Raw genomic sequence first — 17,824 nt, forward strand, 5'->3', positions numbered from 1 at the left:
GAGGAACAAATGTATGACTAACAGCGGATTTTGATCAAGTCAGTAATTTAAATTGTACGAAGTACAGCGGTGATCAAGTTTAATGACTTTGGGTTTGCTTCTTGAAAGCGAGTGAAATATTCATGCTTATGAATACCCAGATGATTAAGCCGCATAAAGACTCACAGTGTCCAGAATCCTAACGCTTGTTATTTGCTTTATTTTATTTTTGGGTGATCAACAAATATAAGGCTTGAGTATGACTGGTTATTACATTTCTGTCATCCTCACCGAGAATTTTTCTAGAGACTAACACCCCTTTCAATTTGGCAATTCTTTATGTTTATATCACATACTTTACTCTACTGGGTTGTTTTAAAACCTACCAATGCACCAATGCAATTACGCACACAGTCTTTTAAGCTTACTTTTTGCTGGATTTGGGGTCAAGATAATCAATGTACTATCATGTTTTCTTTTTGCTTCAAACACTCAAAATTTTGAGGAGCATAAAATAAAGAAAAAATAAATTTAATCGCCTCAGTTAACTTAAGTTTATAAATAAATGGCTAACAACAATTCACAAGTGAATAATAGGACCAAGACATGCAAGCATGCTTTACAAACTTAAATAACTGACATAATTTTCAGCGAGAAAATAATCTAAAAACGCCTGCAAAAATCTTTTTGGTTTTTCTTTATACAAACTTTAAAAACACAATATTTTTGTCTTTTTCAATTTTCTTATAAACAAAATAAACTTAATAATCTTTTTGGATTTTCGGATTTTTCTGTACAAAACATAAATCACCATATTTTTGAGATTTTCTAATTTTTAAAATGTTTTTGGTATTTCAGATTAAAAACAAGAAAGAAATATTTTTGATTTTTCTATGTTTTCTAATGTTTTTGGGTTTTATCTAGACAAACTCAAAGAACAATCTTTTTGAATTTTCTAAAAGTTTCCCCCTAAAACCTAAAAACATAAAGAAATTAAGTTAAAACAATAAAGCAAATTAAAGATAATTATCCTAATTTTAGGATCTCGGCATGGGTCTTCAATCCATTTAAACCAAGCAAAAAGTTAAAACGTGTTTTATCAAACGCTTAGGTAAATAAATCGGCTTTTTGAAAATCTGTATGCACTTTCTCAAGATCAATTAATTTATTTTCATAGCAATCTCGTATAAAATGATATCGAATTTCGATATGTTTCGTTTTAGAATGTTGTACAGGATTCTTGGTGATACTAATAGCAGCAGAATTATCAATTAAAATGGGAGTAGTAAGAAACTTCAAACCGTAGTCGCGAAGATGTTGTTGTATCCACAAAACATGGGAACAGCAACTCGAGGCTGCAACATACTCAGCTTCGGCGGTTGAAGTGGAGACCGTTGTCTGCTTCTTACACTGCCAGGAAACAAGCCGGTTTCCTAAGAATCGACATCCCGCTGTAGTAGACTTGAAATTGATCTTGCATCCTCCATAATCTGAGTCTGAGTAAGCGGTAAGATCAAAAGTATCATCTTTGGGGTACCATAACCTGGTGTCAGGATTTCCCCGTAGATATTGCAAAATACGCTTGACCGCTGCCAGGTGAGTCACTCGGGGACTAGCTTGGTACCTAGCACACAAACAAACAGCAAACATTATGTCGGGTCAAGAAGCAGTTAAATACATTAGAGAACCAATCATAGCACGATAAAGGGTCGGATCAACGGTATCCTCCAATTCATCCGGTGATAAATTGTGACCCACTGGAAGAGGAGTAGAAGGGATTTTTCCGGCAGTAATCTTGAACCGTTCCAAGACATCTTTCACATATTTTTTCTGATGAATGAAGATTCCCTTATCAGACTGGTGAACCTGCAGCCCTAAAAAGAAATTCATCTCTCCCATCGAGCTCATCTCGAACTTGGTCTGCATGGACTTCTCGAACTCCTTACACAATGTGTCGTTTGTAGACCCAAAAATAATATCATCAACATAAATTTGGACTAGAAGAAGATCATCACCAATATTCTTGTAAAATAAAGTGCAGCCAACCGTTCCACGTTTGAAGCCGTTATCCGTCAAATGGTCGGCGAGCGTGCCATACCAAGCTCTCGGGGCTTGATGAAGACCATATAATGCTTTGTTTAAATGGTAAACACGATCAGGATAATCAGGATCCTCAAAACCTGGAGGTTGTATGACAAATACTTCTTCGTGAAGTTCCCAATTTAGAAAGGCACTCTTAACGTCCATTAGATACACTTTAATGTTCTTGTAAGCAGCATAAGCCAGGAAAATTCGAATAGACTCTAATCTTGCCACTGGCGCATAAACTTCTGTGTAATCAATACCCTCTTGCTGATGAAATCCCTGCACCACTAAACGTGCCTTGTTTCTCACAATTACCCCACAATCATCCTTCTTACACTTATATACCCACTTAGTCGGAATTGCCTTCTTGACTCTAGCAGGTTTATCAATAAGATCCCAAACACCTAAACAAGCAAATTTTTGTAGTTCTTCTTGCATAGCTTCTACCCAAGAAGGATCTTGTAAAGCCACACGAGGAGTTGTTGGCTCGACTTGAGATAGAAAACAGAAAAACTTAGCAACAGCTGCAATTTCAGATGTGTGTAAGTCAGCATGAACACAGAGAGCATTATTGTCACTTGAAGAGGCGATTTGATGTTGTGTCTGAACCCCTACATCAAGGTCTCCAATAATTTTTTCTTGTGGATGATAATTATTAATCCTGAGAGTAGGATTTTCAGACACAGTAACATTTTCAAATAAATTAGTATAATGTTCACCCAATTCAGGAGATGAAACATTATACCCAATTACTGAAGCATTATCATCAGATGAGGTAGAAGCAGTATCAAAATGAACAAGAGCTTCGTTTTCAGGTTCTTCAGTTGGAGCAGCAATTGGAGCTTCAACATCATTTGAACTTGCAAATCGTGGAATTTCCAAATGTTCTTCAAAATACGCCCGAACTACATCTTCATCTGGATGATCAGTTGATGGGGTGAAAGAATTAAATAGGCCATTATAATCAAACATCCATTCGGGACCTTTCCCTTGTGAAGGAGTAGTGTACTTCTGACAATCAACATGGTACCACTCCTCGACACAACCAGATGTAAAATTGAAAACTCGTTTCTTAGGTGACGCATACCCTAAGAAATAACCCTCAATGGCTTTCTCTTCAAATTTACCCGCATCCCTCTTCAGCATAGTACATGGACACCCAAAAGGTTCCAAATACTTTAAGTTAGGCTTACGATTGTTTAATAATTCATAACTGGTCTTCTTTAGTCGTTTAACCGTCATAACTCGATTAAGAGTATAGCAAGCCGTATTCACAGCCTCATTCCAGAATTGCACAGGAAGCTTAGAATCAGCGAGCATGGTTCTTGCAGCTTCAATCAAGGTTCTGTTCTTTCTTTGAGCAACTCCATTTTGTTGAGGTACATAGGGTGCACTATATTCTCGGTGAATTCCCTTTTGGATACAAAATAAATCCAACATAGTGTTCTTGAATTCTATTCCATTATCACTCTGAATTCTCCTCACCTTTTGTTTGTAAAGAGATTCGATTTTCGTGATAAGGTTTTGTACCAAAACAGGCGTTTGATCTTTCGAGCTCATAAATAAAACCCACAAATATCTCGAATAATCATCAGTCACGACAAGACAATACCATTCTCCAGAAATACTCGCACGATTCACTGGACCAAACAAATCCATATGAAGTCGTTCTAGCGGAGTATCAATGGAATTGAATACCTTAGATGGGTGCGATTTCTTCTTTTGTTTGCCCTTCTTACAAGCAACATAATGATCTGATAACTTAAAATTTTTCAACGACACCCCCTCAACCAAATCGTTTGCCATTAAATAATTCATTAAATAATTCATCTTTACGTGTATGTGACCCATTCTTCGATGCCAAAGTATGGAGTCTTTCTCGGTTGCTTTCGAGACAAAACACGTTTCGATCGATGTAGATGCTCTAGAGTTCATATTCAAGACATAATTATCATTTGTTCGTGGTGATCTCATGACAACCATGTCCTCGGGAATCACATAACCCGGTTTCAAAATCAGACATTCTTTATCTGTAAATATTGTCGTGTACTGCTTATCACAAATTTGTGACACACTCAATAAGTTATGATCCACTTTATCACAATAATTAACCTTCTCAAAAGTAATCTTCCCATTTGACACTTCACCTTCTTGTGTGATCATACCCCCAGAATTCCCAGCAAACGCTACATAACCCCCTTGAATATTTCTCACATTTGATAAGAGGTTAAGATTTCCAGTAATATGGCGAGAACATCTGCTGTCCATAACCCAGTTTTCACCAGAAATGGTCTTGGATGAACCCTACACACAAACAAAAGTGATTAGTTCAAAAAGGCAGCCCAGGCCTCGGTCTTGGGCACCTCTTGGTTTTCTTGGGAAAAATTAACTTTACTTGCATTCATTTGTTGTTCAGCAACTTGTGAATAAGTTGCAGGTTTCTTTGACTTTCGTCTTAGATACGCTGCCTGAACCACATTTGAATTTTCATTCTTACACAAAGGAGCAGTTGGAATAAACTTGGATTTAACTTGACCATGAGTCTCATTAACATGAACCACCTTACGAGGATTCACATTAGAGAACATAATATGAGTATCATCAGCATACGACACAGGTCGTTTAAAAATCTCCTTTACCACAGGAATCGGTTTGGAATGGTCCTTGATAAAAGGATGAAGATTCTGCTGATACTTCTGACTACAATCCCTCGCAACATGACCAAGTTGACCGCATAAGAAACAACTTCGCATGTCTACATGATGTTGTTGCGAGGTATTTGGAATGAATGACCCAGAAGTTTGATGATGACTCACATTTTTAGTCATGCTCTTAGCAAACTCATCAGATAATTCAGATTTCTTCATTAAGTAAAAATCTAAATTAGAACAATTATAGCGAACTATTTTCTTAGCTTGTTTTAAAGTTGTTTTGCCTTAGTCAATGGGTCAGATTGAACTAATGTTTTTGCTTGAGCATACACACGTTCAAGTTCTTGAATTTTTGAAGTTTCATTGACAAAAAAACTATCAATAAGTTCAGGTTTGATAATACTTATTGGAATATCTTTTTCAGTGAACATCATATCCATTCCTTTTAACTTAAAAACTCTAGCCGATGAAGACTTAGAACTCGGAGGATTAATGAAACGAATTAAGTCCTCGTCAGAAATCTTTGGTTTAACTGACTTCTTTGCCCTCACTGGTTTGGTTTTCACAGTTTCTTCCTTGTTCACTTGAGATTTTAATGAACCATACACAGCTTCCTCAAACTCTTGAGGTTCGCAAAGAATATGATTAGAACTTGGAATGTTCTTATTCTTGTGAATTATCTCAGGTTCAAACACATCTTCAATAATCACTTTGTCAACATTTTCAACAAAGACCTTTTTACTTTCCACATGAGGTTTTTGAGGAGTAACTTGGGGTTTGAAAATTTCAGGTTTAACCAATTTAGGTTTTTCAGAAATCACAGATTCTTTTTGAATCAAATCCTTTTCTTTTCTTGCAAAAGGATTAATTTTATAATCATTATGGAAAGGTGGTGGAATTTCAACAAAACCAATACCTTTCTTGGAATCCTTTTGTTTTCCAGATACCTCAATGATTTCATTCAACAGAAAAGATGAATTTCTAAATTTCCCCAATTTGTTCTTCAACTCAAGAACCTCATTTTCAAGCTCAGTTATCTTTGAACGATGTTTCAATATTTCTTGAAACTTTTGGTCATTAATTGTCATTTTCACAGATAACTCGGCTTTGAGATCTTGGTTACTTGTCGACAATGCTTCAATCTTTTCTCGAGATCTCATTTGAGATTCAAGAGATTGTCGATAAGTATCTTTCAGAGAAGCAATTTCTTGTATAAGACTATCATTTTGTTTTTTCAAAGCTTCTAACATAGATTTGTTAGATTCACAATCAACACATGATACCTTAACAGATGAAGTAGCAGAAATAGAATTACTAACCTCATTGATTTTGGCCATGCAAGCAAACATTGATTCGGAAGGCTTGTCGCAAGAGTCGTCAGAATCAGATCCAGAATCATTATCAGAAGACATCTCACTACCTGCATCTTGACAATCTTTATGTAACCCAAACATAGCCAAATTTGCTTGAACCTCATTGCATAGTAACCGTTGTGACCAGTCGGTTCCATCTGCTAACATTGCTTGTGTTGTAGAAGAAGATGATTTCTTTTCAGTATCACTTCCTCGTGGTGTAGAAGCATTTTGACTTTGACCATGAGGACCAGTGTATTCTTTTCTTGGTTTGTCACATTCCTTCGCGAAATGCCCAAATTCTTGACAATTATAACACTTTACTTTTAATTTGTCAAAACCCAACTTTTTGTTTAAAGCTGGAAGATCTTTTCCAGTTCTCTGCATGAATCTTTTAACTTTAAGGACGATCATAGCCATGTTCCATTTTAAATCCATGATTTCTAGATCATCTGGATCTTTCTGATCATAGTCCTCATCTGTTAAATCACTTGTGGCAATCCTACTACTCACTAAGTTTTCATATGAAGACATAAAAGCTGTCATAAAAGCAAAGTTTTGCTCAGCTTCCTTCATATTAACACTAGGTGGTGTAGCAAATGGATTTGTATTAGTTGAACTTCCAGAACCACTCGAATTACCAGCAGAGTAGAAACAAACTTTTGGATCATTCAACATAGTTGATTCTTGTTCACTTGCAGCATGAGTAAGAAAAGCAGTGATTGGAGAGATCGTTGAACTAAGAGGCATACTTCCACCGTAGAAAGCTGGATCTTGATTTTCTTTGGAGGATTTTTGACACTTAAGATCGTATTCTCTAGCTTCGATCTTTTGTAGAAATTCAAGTGCCGTCAAGTCTTCATTCACAAAATAGTCATTCTCTTTCAAAACCATTAGAAATGTTGAGTAAGAACTTGGAAGCACACTTTTAATAGTGTCAATTTTATCCCTTTCAGAAATTTCCATTTTCATCTTGTCCATTTCAGCAATTAAATGACTAAATCTAGTAGTCATATCTTCAACTGTTTCTCCCTTCAGTAGATTAAAGTTTCGAAACTGAAACTTGAGCATCACTTTCTTACTCTCAGCAGTGTTTCCCATGCTTCTCATACGCAAGTGTTGAAATAAAGAAGCACATCTCTTTATACTACCCACTTGATGAAAGATATTCTCGGGTAAAGCCATGGTAAGAGTAGAATAGGCTTTTATCTCGAGTTCTAAAGCTTTCTTCTCTTCTTGTGAGTATTGAGAAACAGCTTTAGGAGTATACTCAATAGTATCATCACCAATCATTGGTGCCACATAAACTTCATCAAGACAGTAAGAGCAATCAGGATGAACAGATCCCAAATGTGCACGAAACCGAGGTTCCCACTTGGAAAAGTCACCGAACTTCATCAATCTTGGACATTTAGAATGCGAACCTATCTCGGTATCAAGTTGCAACATCTGTTGCATCAACATGTTTTGAGAAGCTAATGCATACATACCGGCCATCTTTGAAAATTTAAGTGTTTAACGAATCAAATAGTGAAATAGCTTAACGAATTAGTGAACAATTATAGCGAACTGTGAATAGTTATAGCGAACTGTGAACAGTTATAGCGAACTATGAACAGTGTTTAACGAATCAACTCTTAACACGGTTAAGTTTGACCAAATAGCGAAACAGATAACGAATGAGATGAAGGTTCAACGAATCACAAGTCAACTTAACGAATTGACCAAACGAATCACAAAGGATTAGTTTAGCGAATCAGATGATAATCAGTAACGAATCACTAAGGAATGCTTAGCGAATTAAGATTACAAATCAGCTACAGTTGATAGCGAATCAACTATAACGAATCAGGTTGTTACAACCGTTTGTAACAAACTCTGACACCTTATGCCACGTGGCAAAGGTTGTTAGGACACAAATCCCAAGAAGAACACGTGTCACACGAATCGGTTAATCTAGATAGCGAACTAGATAACACGAACCAATAACTCACACGAACTGGCTAACGAACAAGGTAACTAAGTAACAAATTTGATAACGAATCACGAATAATCACGAATAAACATATAGCGAATCACCAGGAAGATGATAGCGAATTACGTCCATCTTCAAATCTTCAAACATTCAACATAATTTTCCAGAAATTATGAAGATCAACCCAGAAATACCAAATCTGTAATACTACCTCGTTACTCAACCAAATCGCACAAATTACCTATCAAACTCATCGTAATCTAATTTCGAATCCAGTACACACAACCTCGTGACCGAACGATTTCAATTACTCAACCAATTTATCCAATAACAATACTCTGTTTCGGACTTAAACCGAAATCAATACCAAACAACATAAACTCAATCAAACCTCAATTCCACTTATCCGAACGTAGCCAATACCTTAACCAACACAAACTCAATCCAATCCGCCCATAATTCAAACAATTTAACCATAAATCGATTCAAAAACGCTTAAACAGAAAAATTAATAAAATGATAACAATATCAAACCAAATCAAGTGTATGAGCACCAACAGCTCTGATACCACTTGTTGGAACCCGTATGACTCGTATCAATAACAATAACCACTAACAGATCTCAGATATGTGTTTATACTATTAATACGATTAAGGATCTAGCTCATAATTAACATTGATTCGGTGTTATATATGTGTATCTATTATCAATATATTATCTGTATAAGATTAGTGTGAAGCTTGATAGAGAGATTGGACAACCATTCGTTAATTAACTCTCAAAAACTCTCTTCAACCCCCTTAAACGTGAACAGGAGTTCACTATAAATAGAAGGTGATCTGGTTCGCTAACATCCCCTAGCGAACCAGCCTCCCCTTCGTTACATACATAACCTTAGCGAAACATCCCCTGATTCGTTAACATCCCCTAACGAATCAGGAGAGAATACATTTAATGTCTATTTCGCTAACATCCCCTAGCGAACTAGACTATAACTTAACGAACTAGTTAATAAACAAACTATTTATTACATTAAACATAAATAAAAACGTTAACGATAAATACAAAGACTATAGACGCAAAACCGTGCACTAACAAGTTCTTTTCTTCATTTTATACACCCCATCCACTCTCACAATTTTTAACCCATTTTACTGAAACGGGTCTTAAATGGGTTAGTCTCGCCCCATATTACACAATTTCAAGTTATACCCTTTGTCAGTTTTTAATCCATTTTACAAAGGTCCTTAGATATTTTGAATAAGCATGAAGATGAATAGCATCAAGTTATGCTTGTTTGCTTTTGTTCATTTACGCTCATGAACCAATCGTTTATATTACTAACAAATAAGCTTAACCGAGCACTAACATGCTCATTTTTTTAACGAACAAGAAATGCATTTATAGTTAATTGCTTGCGTTTTGATCGTTTATTCGGTTAAAGTTAGACAAATGAATACTAATTAATATGCTCTGTTCATGTTTCTTCATCTTTCTTTGGATCATTTTTGAACCTCTTTCAAGTTATCATCCCCATTTTTTTAAAACTAGATTAGTGGACATGATGAATAGTTGAGTTTCTTACCTACTAAGTTCACACCACTAAAATCTTAGAAAATTATATCTCCATGTGTACTAATACATATTTTATTTCGTTTATACATCTGTACTCTTTAATGAAAGGAACGTGCACTTAGATATTAGGTTAGAAGAATGAAAGAAACTATGAGTCATCAATTTGCATATATGACTTCTATATAATATTTGAATCAAGGAAGATTTACAAAAGTATTCTTCTCTTAATTAATTCGTTTCTTTAATTTTTATGATTTCCTGAGTGGACCAAAAGAAATTGTAAACGTTGACTTTCTTCCTCTCAAAACTCCAAGGGATCCCTAATGGCTCTATATATTGCACAATGTCTATACACCGTTTCATTTAACTCAATTACAACCTTTCAAAATGGGAAAACTATTTGCCAAAATTGCATTGTGTTCTGCACTAATTCATTTCCTTTTAGTAGGCAAAGTAGTAAGTCGTCACTTGCAGTATAATGAAGCGGAGTTGGTGTCCGATGGTGTGAGTAATGGTCGCGTGGATGAATCCATTCTACGTCTCAAAGGAATGGATTCTTCTGAAGAGGAGTGTAAGCTAATGTATGGCTTTTTGCCATGTTCAACCAATATCCCAAGTCATATCTTTCTCATTGTGATATATGAGTATCTGTTATATCATGGTGAATCCTATGCTGGTGGTGACGGGCGAATATTCCGCTTCCTTGGCAAAAACTTTCTGGTTTCATGTTTTTCTCAGCTTCTTGACTCCTTACCAGATTCTTTGATACTTCTTGGTAAGTTCTCTATTTCATGTTCTCCTAGTCAACCGTCCACTAGATTTAGCTGTAATACATACTGTGTGTAACCATCCAAGCTAGTCCATTTTTTAGTGACTCAAACTGGTAATTAGCTGATTGTAAATGAGTTGTTATGTAGTTGTAAAAGGGAATAAACAGGTTGGGGGTTGTAACAAACTGGTTGACCCTACCTTACAAAATTATTTTACTCTACTTTTAAAGGGGCTGAAAGGTGGGTTGGCATGTTTATTTTGTATGTTACCCGAACAGATAATATCTTACTTAAATTAGACATCCAGCAACGAAACCAGAGCTTTTTAACGGGGGGCACGTTATAATTCTTTTTTACATCTTCACGTACTATTTAAATCCTTCAAACATGATATACTGTTAAAACTAATTTGCAACATAGTTACACAAAATTATAAAAGACAAGAAGTAGTAAAGAAAAATAAGAGATCTTAATTCAAATAAAATGATAAATTAATGCAACATAGTTATTTGTTTTTTCTATTTTAAATAAATAACCTCACATAAACGATAAAATGAATTTAGTGCTTTGCATTAAAAGTTTAAGTATCTAAATTTAAATAGTTTAATTAAATATCTTAACATATGAGATCAGCATTGGTAGATAATTTAATTAAAAAGTTTTAATAATATAAATAGTTTAAAAAAACAAGAAAACAAAACTAAAACCAAAAGAAAAATAAATTACCTGCATCATGTATACTTTAAGAAAAACAAAAAGTTTCAATGACACTTCTCTCTATAAAATAAAATACAATAGTGAAAAATTAGATTTCTTTTAATAGGTGGGCCAGGCTGTCTTAACCAAAAGGCTAAAAGCCCACGGTAAACCATTATATTATTTACACTGCTTGTACATTTTTCCATTTTCCCATTTATAGTTTATCGGAAAATTTTGAACATTTTCTTTCTTTTTCGTCTTCAAGGCTTTATAGGAGACAAATCAAAAAATTGTTAGCCGAGTATTCGAGTATACTATGAATTTGGCCGGCCTACCCTCCTGACCCTCCCGTAATTCCGCCTCACATGACAAATTATAGCCAGATTTAGTAATCGAACAATGTAATTGTTGATGCCTGTTAGTACCAGATTAGTAATGTAATAGCTTTGGCAACACTATGCCAGGTTCTTGCATTTTTGAACATAATAAAATGTGTTTATTTTTCAAAACTAATAAAAGGCCAATATTTGTGTTGTGTGTGTTCTCCATTATATTCTAACAAGTCCATCCTTGATCATTTGATATTTAGCAACTGGACTGTCCTGTAGTCATGAAAAAGCGCAAGACTACGTAGTTACTGGTGCGGGATTGCTAGCTGGATCGTCCATATTACTTCTTACACTTCTATGGGGAACATGCTTCATTTGTGGCTCACAAAAATTCCCTGGTTTGTATTCCTCACCTCTCTTAATTTAAGAGTTCTTGTCATTATCACATTTGAAGAACCTATATAAATCTGCTTAAAAAGCATGTAGGATTATTGATATGAACCTAACTATATGTATATCTTTTAAATGTCAGGTGATCATAGAGATGCAGAGACCATTGCTCAAAAGAATATTGGAAATCAAGCAATACAATTATTAAGTGGTTCGCACTCGTCTATCTTAACAATTATTGTCATTAAGATTTTCTATGAGCATGAATCTGCTTAAAAATCATGTAGTTTTATTAATGTGAACCAAATTATATGTATATTTTTACAGGTTCTGGTGTTCTTAAAGATGCCGAAACAAGTTATCATGCCAAGTTTATGTTCTTTTCACTTATACCGTTTGCAATCATCTTACTGCCTAGTGTATTTGGCTTATCATATTCTAGTGAAGAATACAAGATTGTCCTATTTGTCTCTCTTTCTGCTTCGCTAATTTGCTTGATCTCATACTTCTACTATCAGGTACACACATGATTTTATTAAAAAATATTAAGTTTTCAGAAATGTGTCAAAAGTTATATTTCTAAATTATTGATTTTTCTGTGTTGGGACGTTATTTTTGGCAGCGTAATGATTCACGGATATGGAAAAGGAGACTGGAGTATGCAGAAGTCGAACAAAAAGTCGAAATGCATGTATCATTTTATGAGGTACAGAGACTTATGTTAGACATATAGCGAATCACCAGGAAGATGATAGCGAATTACGTCCATCTTCAAATCTTCAAACATTCAACATAATTTTCCAGAAATTATGAAGATCAACCCAGAAATACCAAATCTGTAATACTACCTCGTTACTCAACCAAATCGCACAAATTACCTATCAAACTCCTCGTAATCTAATTCCAAATCCAGTACACACAACCTCGTGACCGAACGATTTCAATTACTCAACCAATTTATCCAATAACAATACTCTGTTTCGGACTTAAACCGAAATCAATACCAAACAACATAAACTCAATCAAACCTCAATTCCACTTATCCGAACGTAGCCAATACCTTAACCAACACAAACTCAATCCAATCCGTCCATAATTCAAACAATTTAACCATAAATCGATTCAAAAACGCTTAAACAGAAAAATTAATAAAAACGATAACAATATCAAACCAAATCAAGTGTATGAGCACCAACAGCTCTGATACCACTTGTTGGAACCCGTATGACTCGTATCAATAACAATAACCACTAACAGATCTCAGATATATGTTTATACTATTAATACAGATCTCAGATATGTGTTTTTACTATCTCAGAAATGCATGTATCATTTTATGAGGTACAGAGACTTATGTTAGACAGGGAAAAATATTTGATGATGAGACAAAAAAAGATAGAGGAAATATTCAACAATCCAGAGACTACAAGTGAAACAATGAAGAAGGGAGAATTTTATAAAAAGTTTGAAGACTGGCTTGACGGCACAAAAAAGTTTTTGGATGGTCCACGTTCGTTAAATGAAGAAACTGAGATTGAGTACAATCAGGTAAGGGTCACATAATAAACTAAATGAAAACAAGTTTGTGGTATGTGTTATCCGTGAATGATGCATTTCGGTTTTGTGTTCCAGGTCCGGGAACTATTGCTAAAAGATAAAAACAAATTGATAGATCTAATGTCACTTATGATGAAGAAGAAATTAGTTAATGAAGATGGAATACTAGATGATTCGGCCATAGAGAGGTATGTTGGTATGTCTTTAGAGGTGATAATTGTAACTCATCTACTTTTGAACGTGTCAATTTCGGTTACGTTTTATCTGATATGGTTCAAGTTTTACCCAATCCACCCATCTTGCCACTTCTCTGCTATGAATATATGACAATGTTATCCTTAGGGTCTAACTATGTATTAAACTTTCAGATTATTTAATGACATCGATACAGACAGTAATGGATATATTACACCAACTGAACTGCAAACCTTCATTGTCAAAGACCTCGATAAGGAGACAATGGTGGTAGCTAGCGAGATACAGGAGATCATAATGAGACATTTGGACACTGACAGAAATGGAAATATTGATAAAAGAGAATTCAGATTAGGAATTAAGAAATGGCTCAGTTCACGTAATTTACAAATGCGACCGCAGGACAACATGCGGGTAAGAAACATCATGAAAGAAAAAAAATGTCCATAACGAATCAGACATGTCCATCTGAATGGTTTTACCCAGACCTTACCCAAACAGCCCCTAAGTAGCATGATGTGTGGGTTAAAGTATGTGCGTTAAGTGTTCTATATTGTGTGTTTTACTTGTTTACATGTATCGAACACAAATACTTTGATAGGTTTTATGTTTACAGGTGTGCGGAGCTTAACGGAGCTTAAAGGAGCGAATTTGGAGCATTCATGGTGGAGTGGAAATGAAAGTAAAGATCCATGATAATATAGAGAATTGAAATACGAAGACGTGGCCGCAAACGGGGAGGAAAACGGGGTTGAAACAAAGATTCTATGAAGAAAACAAGATTTATGCTGGCAGACCGTCGTAAGCTACGGTCTGACCGTAGCTTACGGTGGCCAGACCGTAGCTTACGGTCTGGTCTGACGAAAAAAGGGATTTTGGTGATTTTTCTTCCATATTTAAGGCCCAAAAACCCTAAAGTCGAAACCATTCAATAATAATCAGTTGGGGGACGTCTTGGAGGCTATCATACACCATCTTAACACACTCTAATCATTCGATTGATCCATGAAATCATCCTCCAACATCATAATCAAGAGCATGAAGATCAAGATGCAAGGCTAAAGGCTTCATAACCATCTTCGGGTGTAGGTTTGAGTTGCATGATTAGGTTTTGATATTCTAAACTTAAACTTTGGATTTGGATTTGATTAATCATTCGGTTGATCAATTCTTTGTGTTTGCTTTTGTGCTTAAACGGTTTTCATATATTGATTGCTTAATCTTTTGTCAGTTATTGATTTGTGGTAATCAACAATTAGGATTAAGTTCTTTCGTCATTGACCCGTTTATCATTAACCATATTATTGATTTTGTGTTTCAATAAGTAAAATCGATTATCAATTAGATTTTCATTAAGCTGTGTCAATTGTTCGGATTCAGTTCTGACGATCAACATAGTCAATCATTAAGTATTTTGATTTACATATTTAACAGGAAACCGTCCAAAGAAGTTTATCAATTCCTTAACTTGTTGCAAAACCCGAACCCTGGAGTTTGGGTATTTTCATATTATTGTTTACAAACTACTTTTTTAAACCGCTTGACATCGTTTGTCCACTTAGTTAATTAATTATTAAGCATTAAACTTGATTAGCACTTTCCACTGATTCCCTGTGGATTCGACACCTTACTTGCCCTTGCTAGTAAAGGTATTTTATAAATGTTTTTGATTGACCTTCCGACATCGATCAAAATGATTCATCCCCACACTTATCATTTGCTTGCCCTCAAGCAAACTCTCATGCAACACATACACATCGATCGACGGTTCATCAATTATCAGTATTAATACTAGTGAGGTATAAGGTCATACCCGATTCTCAAGAACTGACACTATCAAGGTTGATAACCCACCAAATAATTTAATGATACATTTTAAAACTTTTGAAACCGCTCAAACGAGTGTACTTTGTTTCCGGTTAAGGCACACATGGTCATACCCCTCATAATATAATCTCTCCTCTCGGTTTAATATCTGTACTAGCAAAAGATGTGCTAGTATCACTCTGCTCTCAGTATCACTCATAAGAAAATGTTCATCCATAAAGCTGCCTTGATACATATGCAAATCAAGAGGTTTTAAAAGGGTTGTAACAGGGTCAAGTGTAAGGGTATGGAAGGAAATTTTGAAAGTAGCTCAAACGATCCGATCCGGCTTATTACAAAAAAACTAAATAATACTGACATAAACAACTAACTAATTTATTCCAACGACCAAACAACTAAACAAACTCACGAACTTTCATTCACGACCAATACTGACTAGAACATTGACTCTTTTTGAGCTTTTCTTTGACTTTTTTTTTTTGACAAAAACGAACTACTGAATACATAACTGAATATACACAGACATATTTTTGGCTTTTTTTAAGCATAATAACGTAATGCTTAATACTGGAACAAATACAAATACAAAATCAAAAACAAATACAATTACAAATAAACCTAGTAAGCCGGATTGTCTCGTAACATAATGTCGGGTTTAACCAAATGAAAAATAAGTCCAAGAAAGGTTTTCTAAGGGACCCAAACCCCCGCCCCTCTCATTAACCATCCTCATATATATAATGTATGAGGCCCCAACCCCCAGTACCCACACTCATTCTCATCCAGACGAGGCTTAACCTAATTGCCTCTATCACTTTCGCATTTTGCCAACTACGGTCCCGTAATCCATGAACATCAATGAAAGTGCTCAATGACATGTGTGTATTATATCTTATATGTGTATTATATATATTTGGGTCAACTCACACACATATCGGAGGAATTATGCTGCCGACATGAAACATGTGTTCCTGTCCCCCTGACTCGTTATCCCCATCTAAACGGTTCATTTAAATTTTTCTTTTTGAAAAACATTTGCATGGGAAGACTTTCGAGAAGCTTAAAAATTGACCATGACCAAAGACCTCTACTTGGCATTAATACTAACAATTAACAATTTACAATTCTGGCTTTTGCGCACAATCAAGCTACTCTTAAGGCTAAAAAATTTTAATTTCTCCATCCCCACACTTAAGATTTACATTGCCCTCAATGTAACTCAGATTTTCAAAAACAGATGCAAACACGGGATATTCATACCAATTGCAATTCAAGGGACAACCAATTACCCATCTCCAGATTTAAATAAAGTTGCATACCATTAAAATAAACACACAAAGTGTTCAAACATAAGCATAGACACTAGCATCAACCACACGACCCGAAAGTTCATCACGCCACCCGACCACCGATAACACAATTATTAAACAGTCAACAGCAAATAAAAGATAGGAAGAGACACATGGACCTGATTCAAATCTCTTATGTCAAACGGGTCCTGCTGATGAGTACTTTTGCAACCTTGACCCACACTTCTTGAATATGATATGACAATATCTACTTCACCGAATCTTGACAAAACCACCATGAGCTTCCCCACACTTATGGTTCACTTTGACCACAAAACACAAACAAAAAGTAACACACAAAAAGAAAACCAAAAATAAAGAAACAAAACAAAACAAAAGGTCGGGTTGCCTCCCGATCAGCGCTAAGTTTTTGTTAAGGTCTTCAGCCAGACCGTTACCTGATTTGGCGGTTATGGTGGTCGCATGGAACATTTACCTACTCAGTTTCCTATAAAAGCACGGTAGTTGACACACCACGGTTTTACTTCATTCTTCATGTTCAGCATGTCCGATAAACCAAAGCGGGCCGGTGCGAATGCATATTTACCTTAAGAATTTCCAACCTATGCCCGGTAGTTCACACGTCGAGCCCACACACTATTTCTTATCTTCAAAATATTAAATACTGATCGGGGCCGAACCGAGCATTTTTCAATCGAGTTTCCCATGTATGCTCGGTAGTTGAGGTGTTGTGTCCATAATTTTTTTCTTGTGGTGGACACATCAGAAGAACAAGAACCAATATGGCCCCATTTCTTAATACTATGCCCACTATCCTTCACCTCCACTTTCCTCTTCTTGAAAGGTACTTTGTCTTCAACTCGGTCCACACATTCAACTATATACTCCAAAAGGTCTAGACCCAATCCCTCAACATCCTCATCGGCAACCGCAACTAATGCATTCATTGGATTTTCAGTAACTAGAGGAATTGGTGTGGTATTATTCTCCACTGCCACCTCCTCAAATTCATTCTCCGAAAGATCAATAGCCTCATTTATTAGCTCATCATTCACCACGACATAACTAACCAACTGCTCCTGATCTCGTTTAATTTGGACCACATCTTCAAATAGTTGACTCATCAGTT

At 35.5% G+C, this 17,824-nt stretch overlaps 1 protein-coding gene across 1 annotated transcript; it reads left to right on the forward strand.

The window, feature by feature from the left end:
• The first annotated feature begins 9,844 nt into the window (after positions 1–9,844).
• On the forward strand, positions 9,845–14,008 carry LOC143570813 (sodium/calcium exchanger NCL2-like). The gene is made up of 8 exons (XM_077056361.1): positions 9,845–10,393; positions 11,677–11,814; positions 11,961–12,017; positions 12,134–12,324; positions 12,429–12,512; positions 13,148–13,354; positions 13,439–13,551; positions 13,732–14,008. Exons 1-8 carry the CDS (start codon positions 10,006–10,008, stop codon positions 14,006–14,008), a joined length of 1,455 nt encoding a protein of 484 aa, XP_076912476.1. The 5' UTR covers positions 9,845–10,005.
• Positions 14,009–17,824: the final 3,816 nt, after the last annotated feature.

This window comes from Bidens hawaiensis, unplaced genomic scaffold (assembly GCF_021521415.1).
Source record: "Bidens hawaiensis isolate Kalapana, Puna unplaced genomic scaffold, B.hawaiensis_p1.1 tig00025091_1, whole genome shotgun sequence".
NCBI classification, from domain to species: Eukaryota; Viridiplantae; Streptophyta; class Magnoliopsida; order Asterales; family Asteraceae; genus Bidens; species Bidens hawaiensis.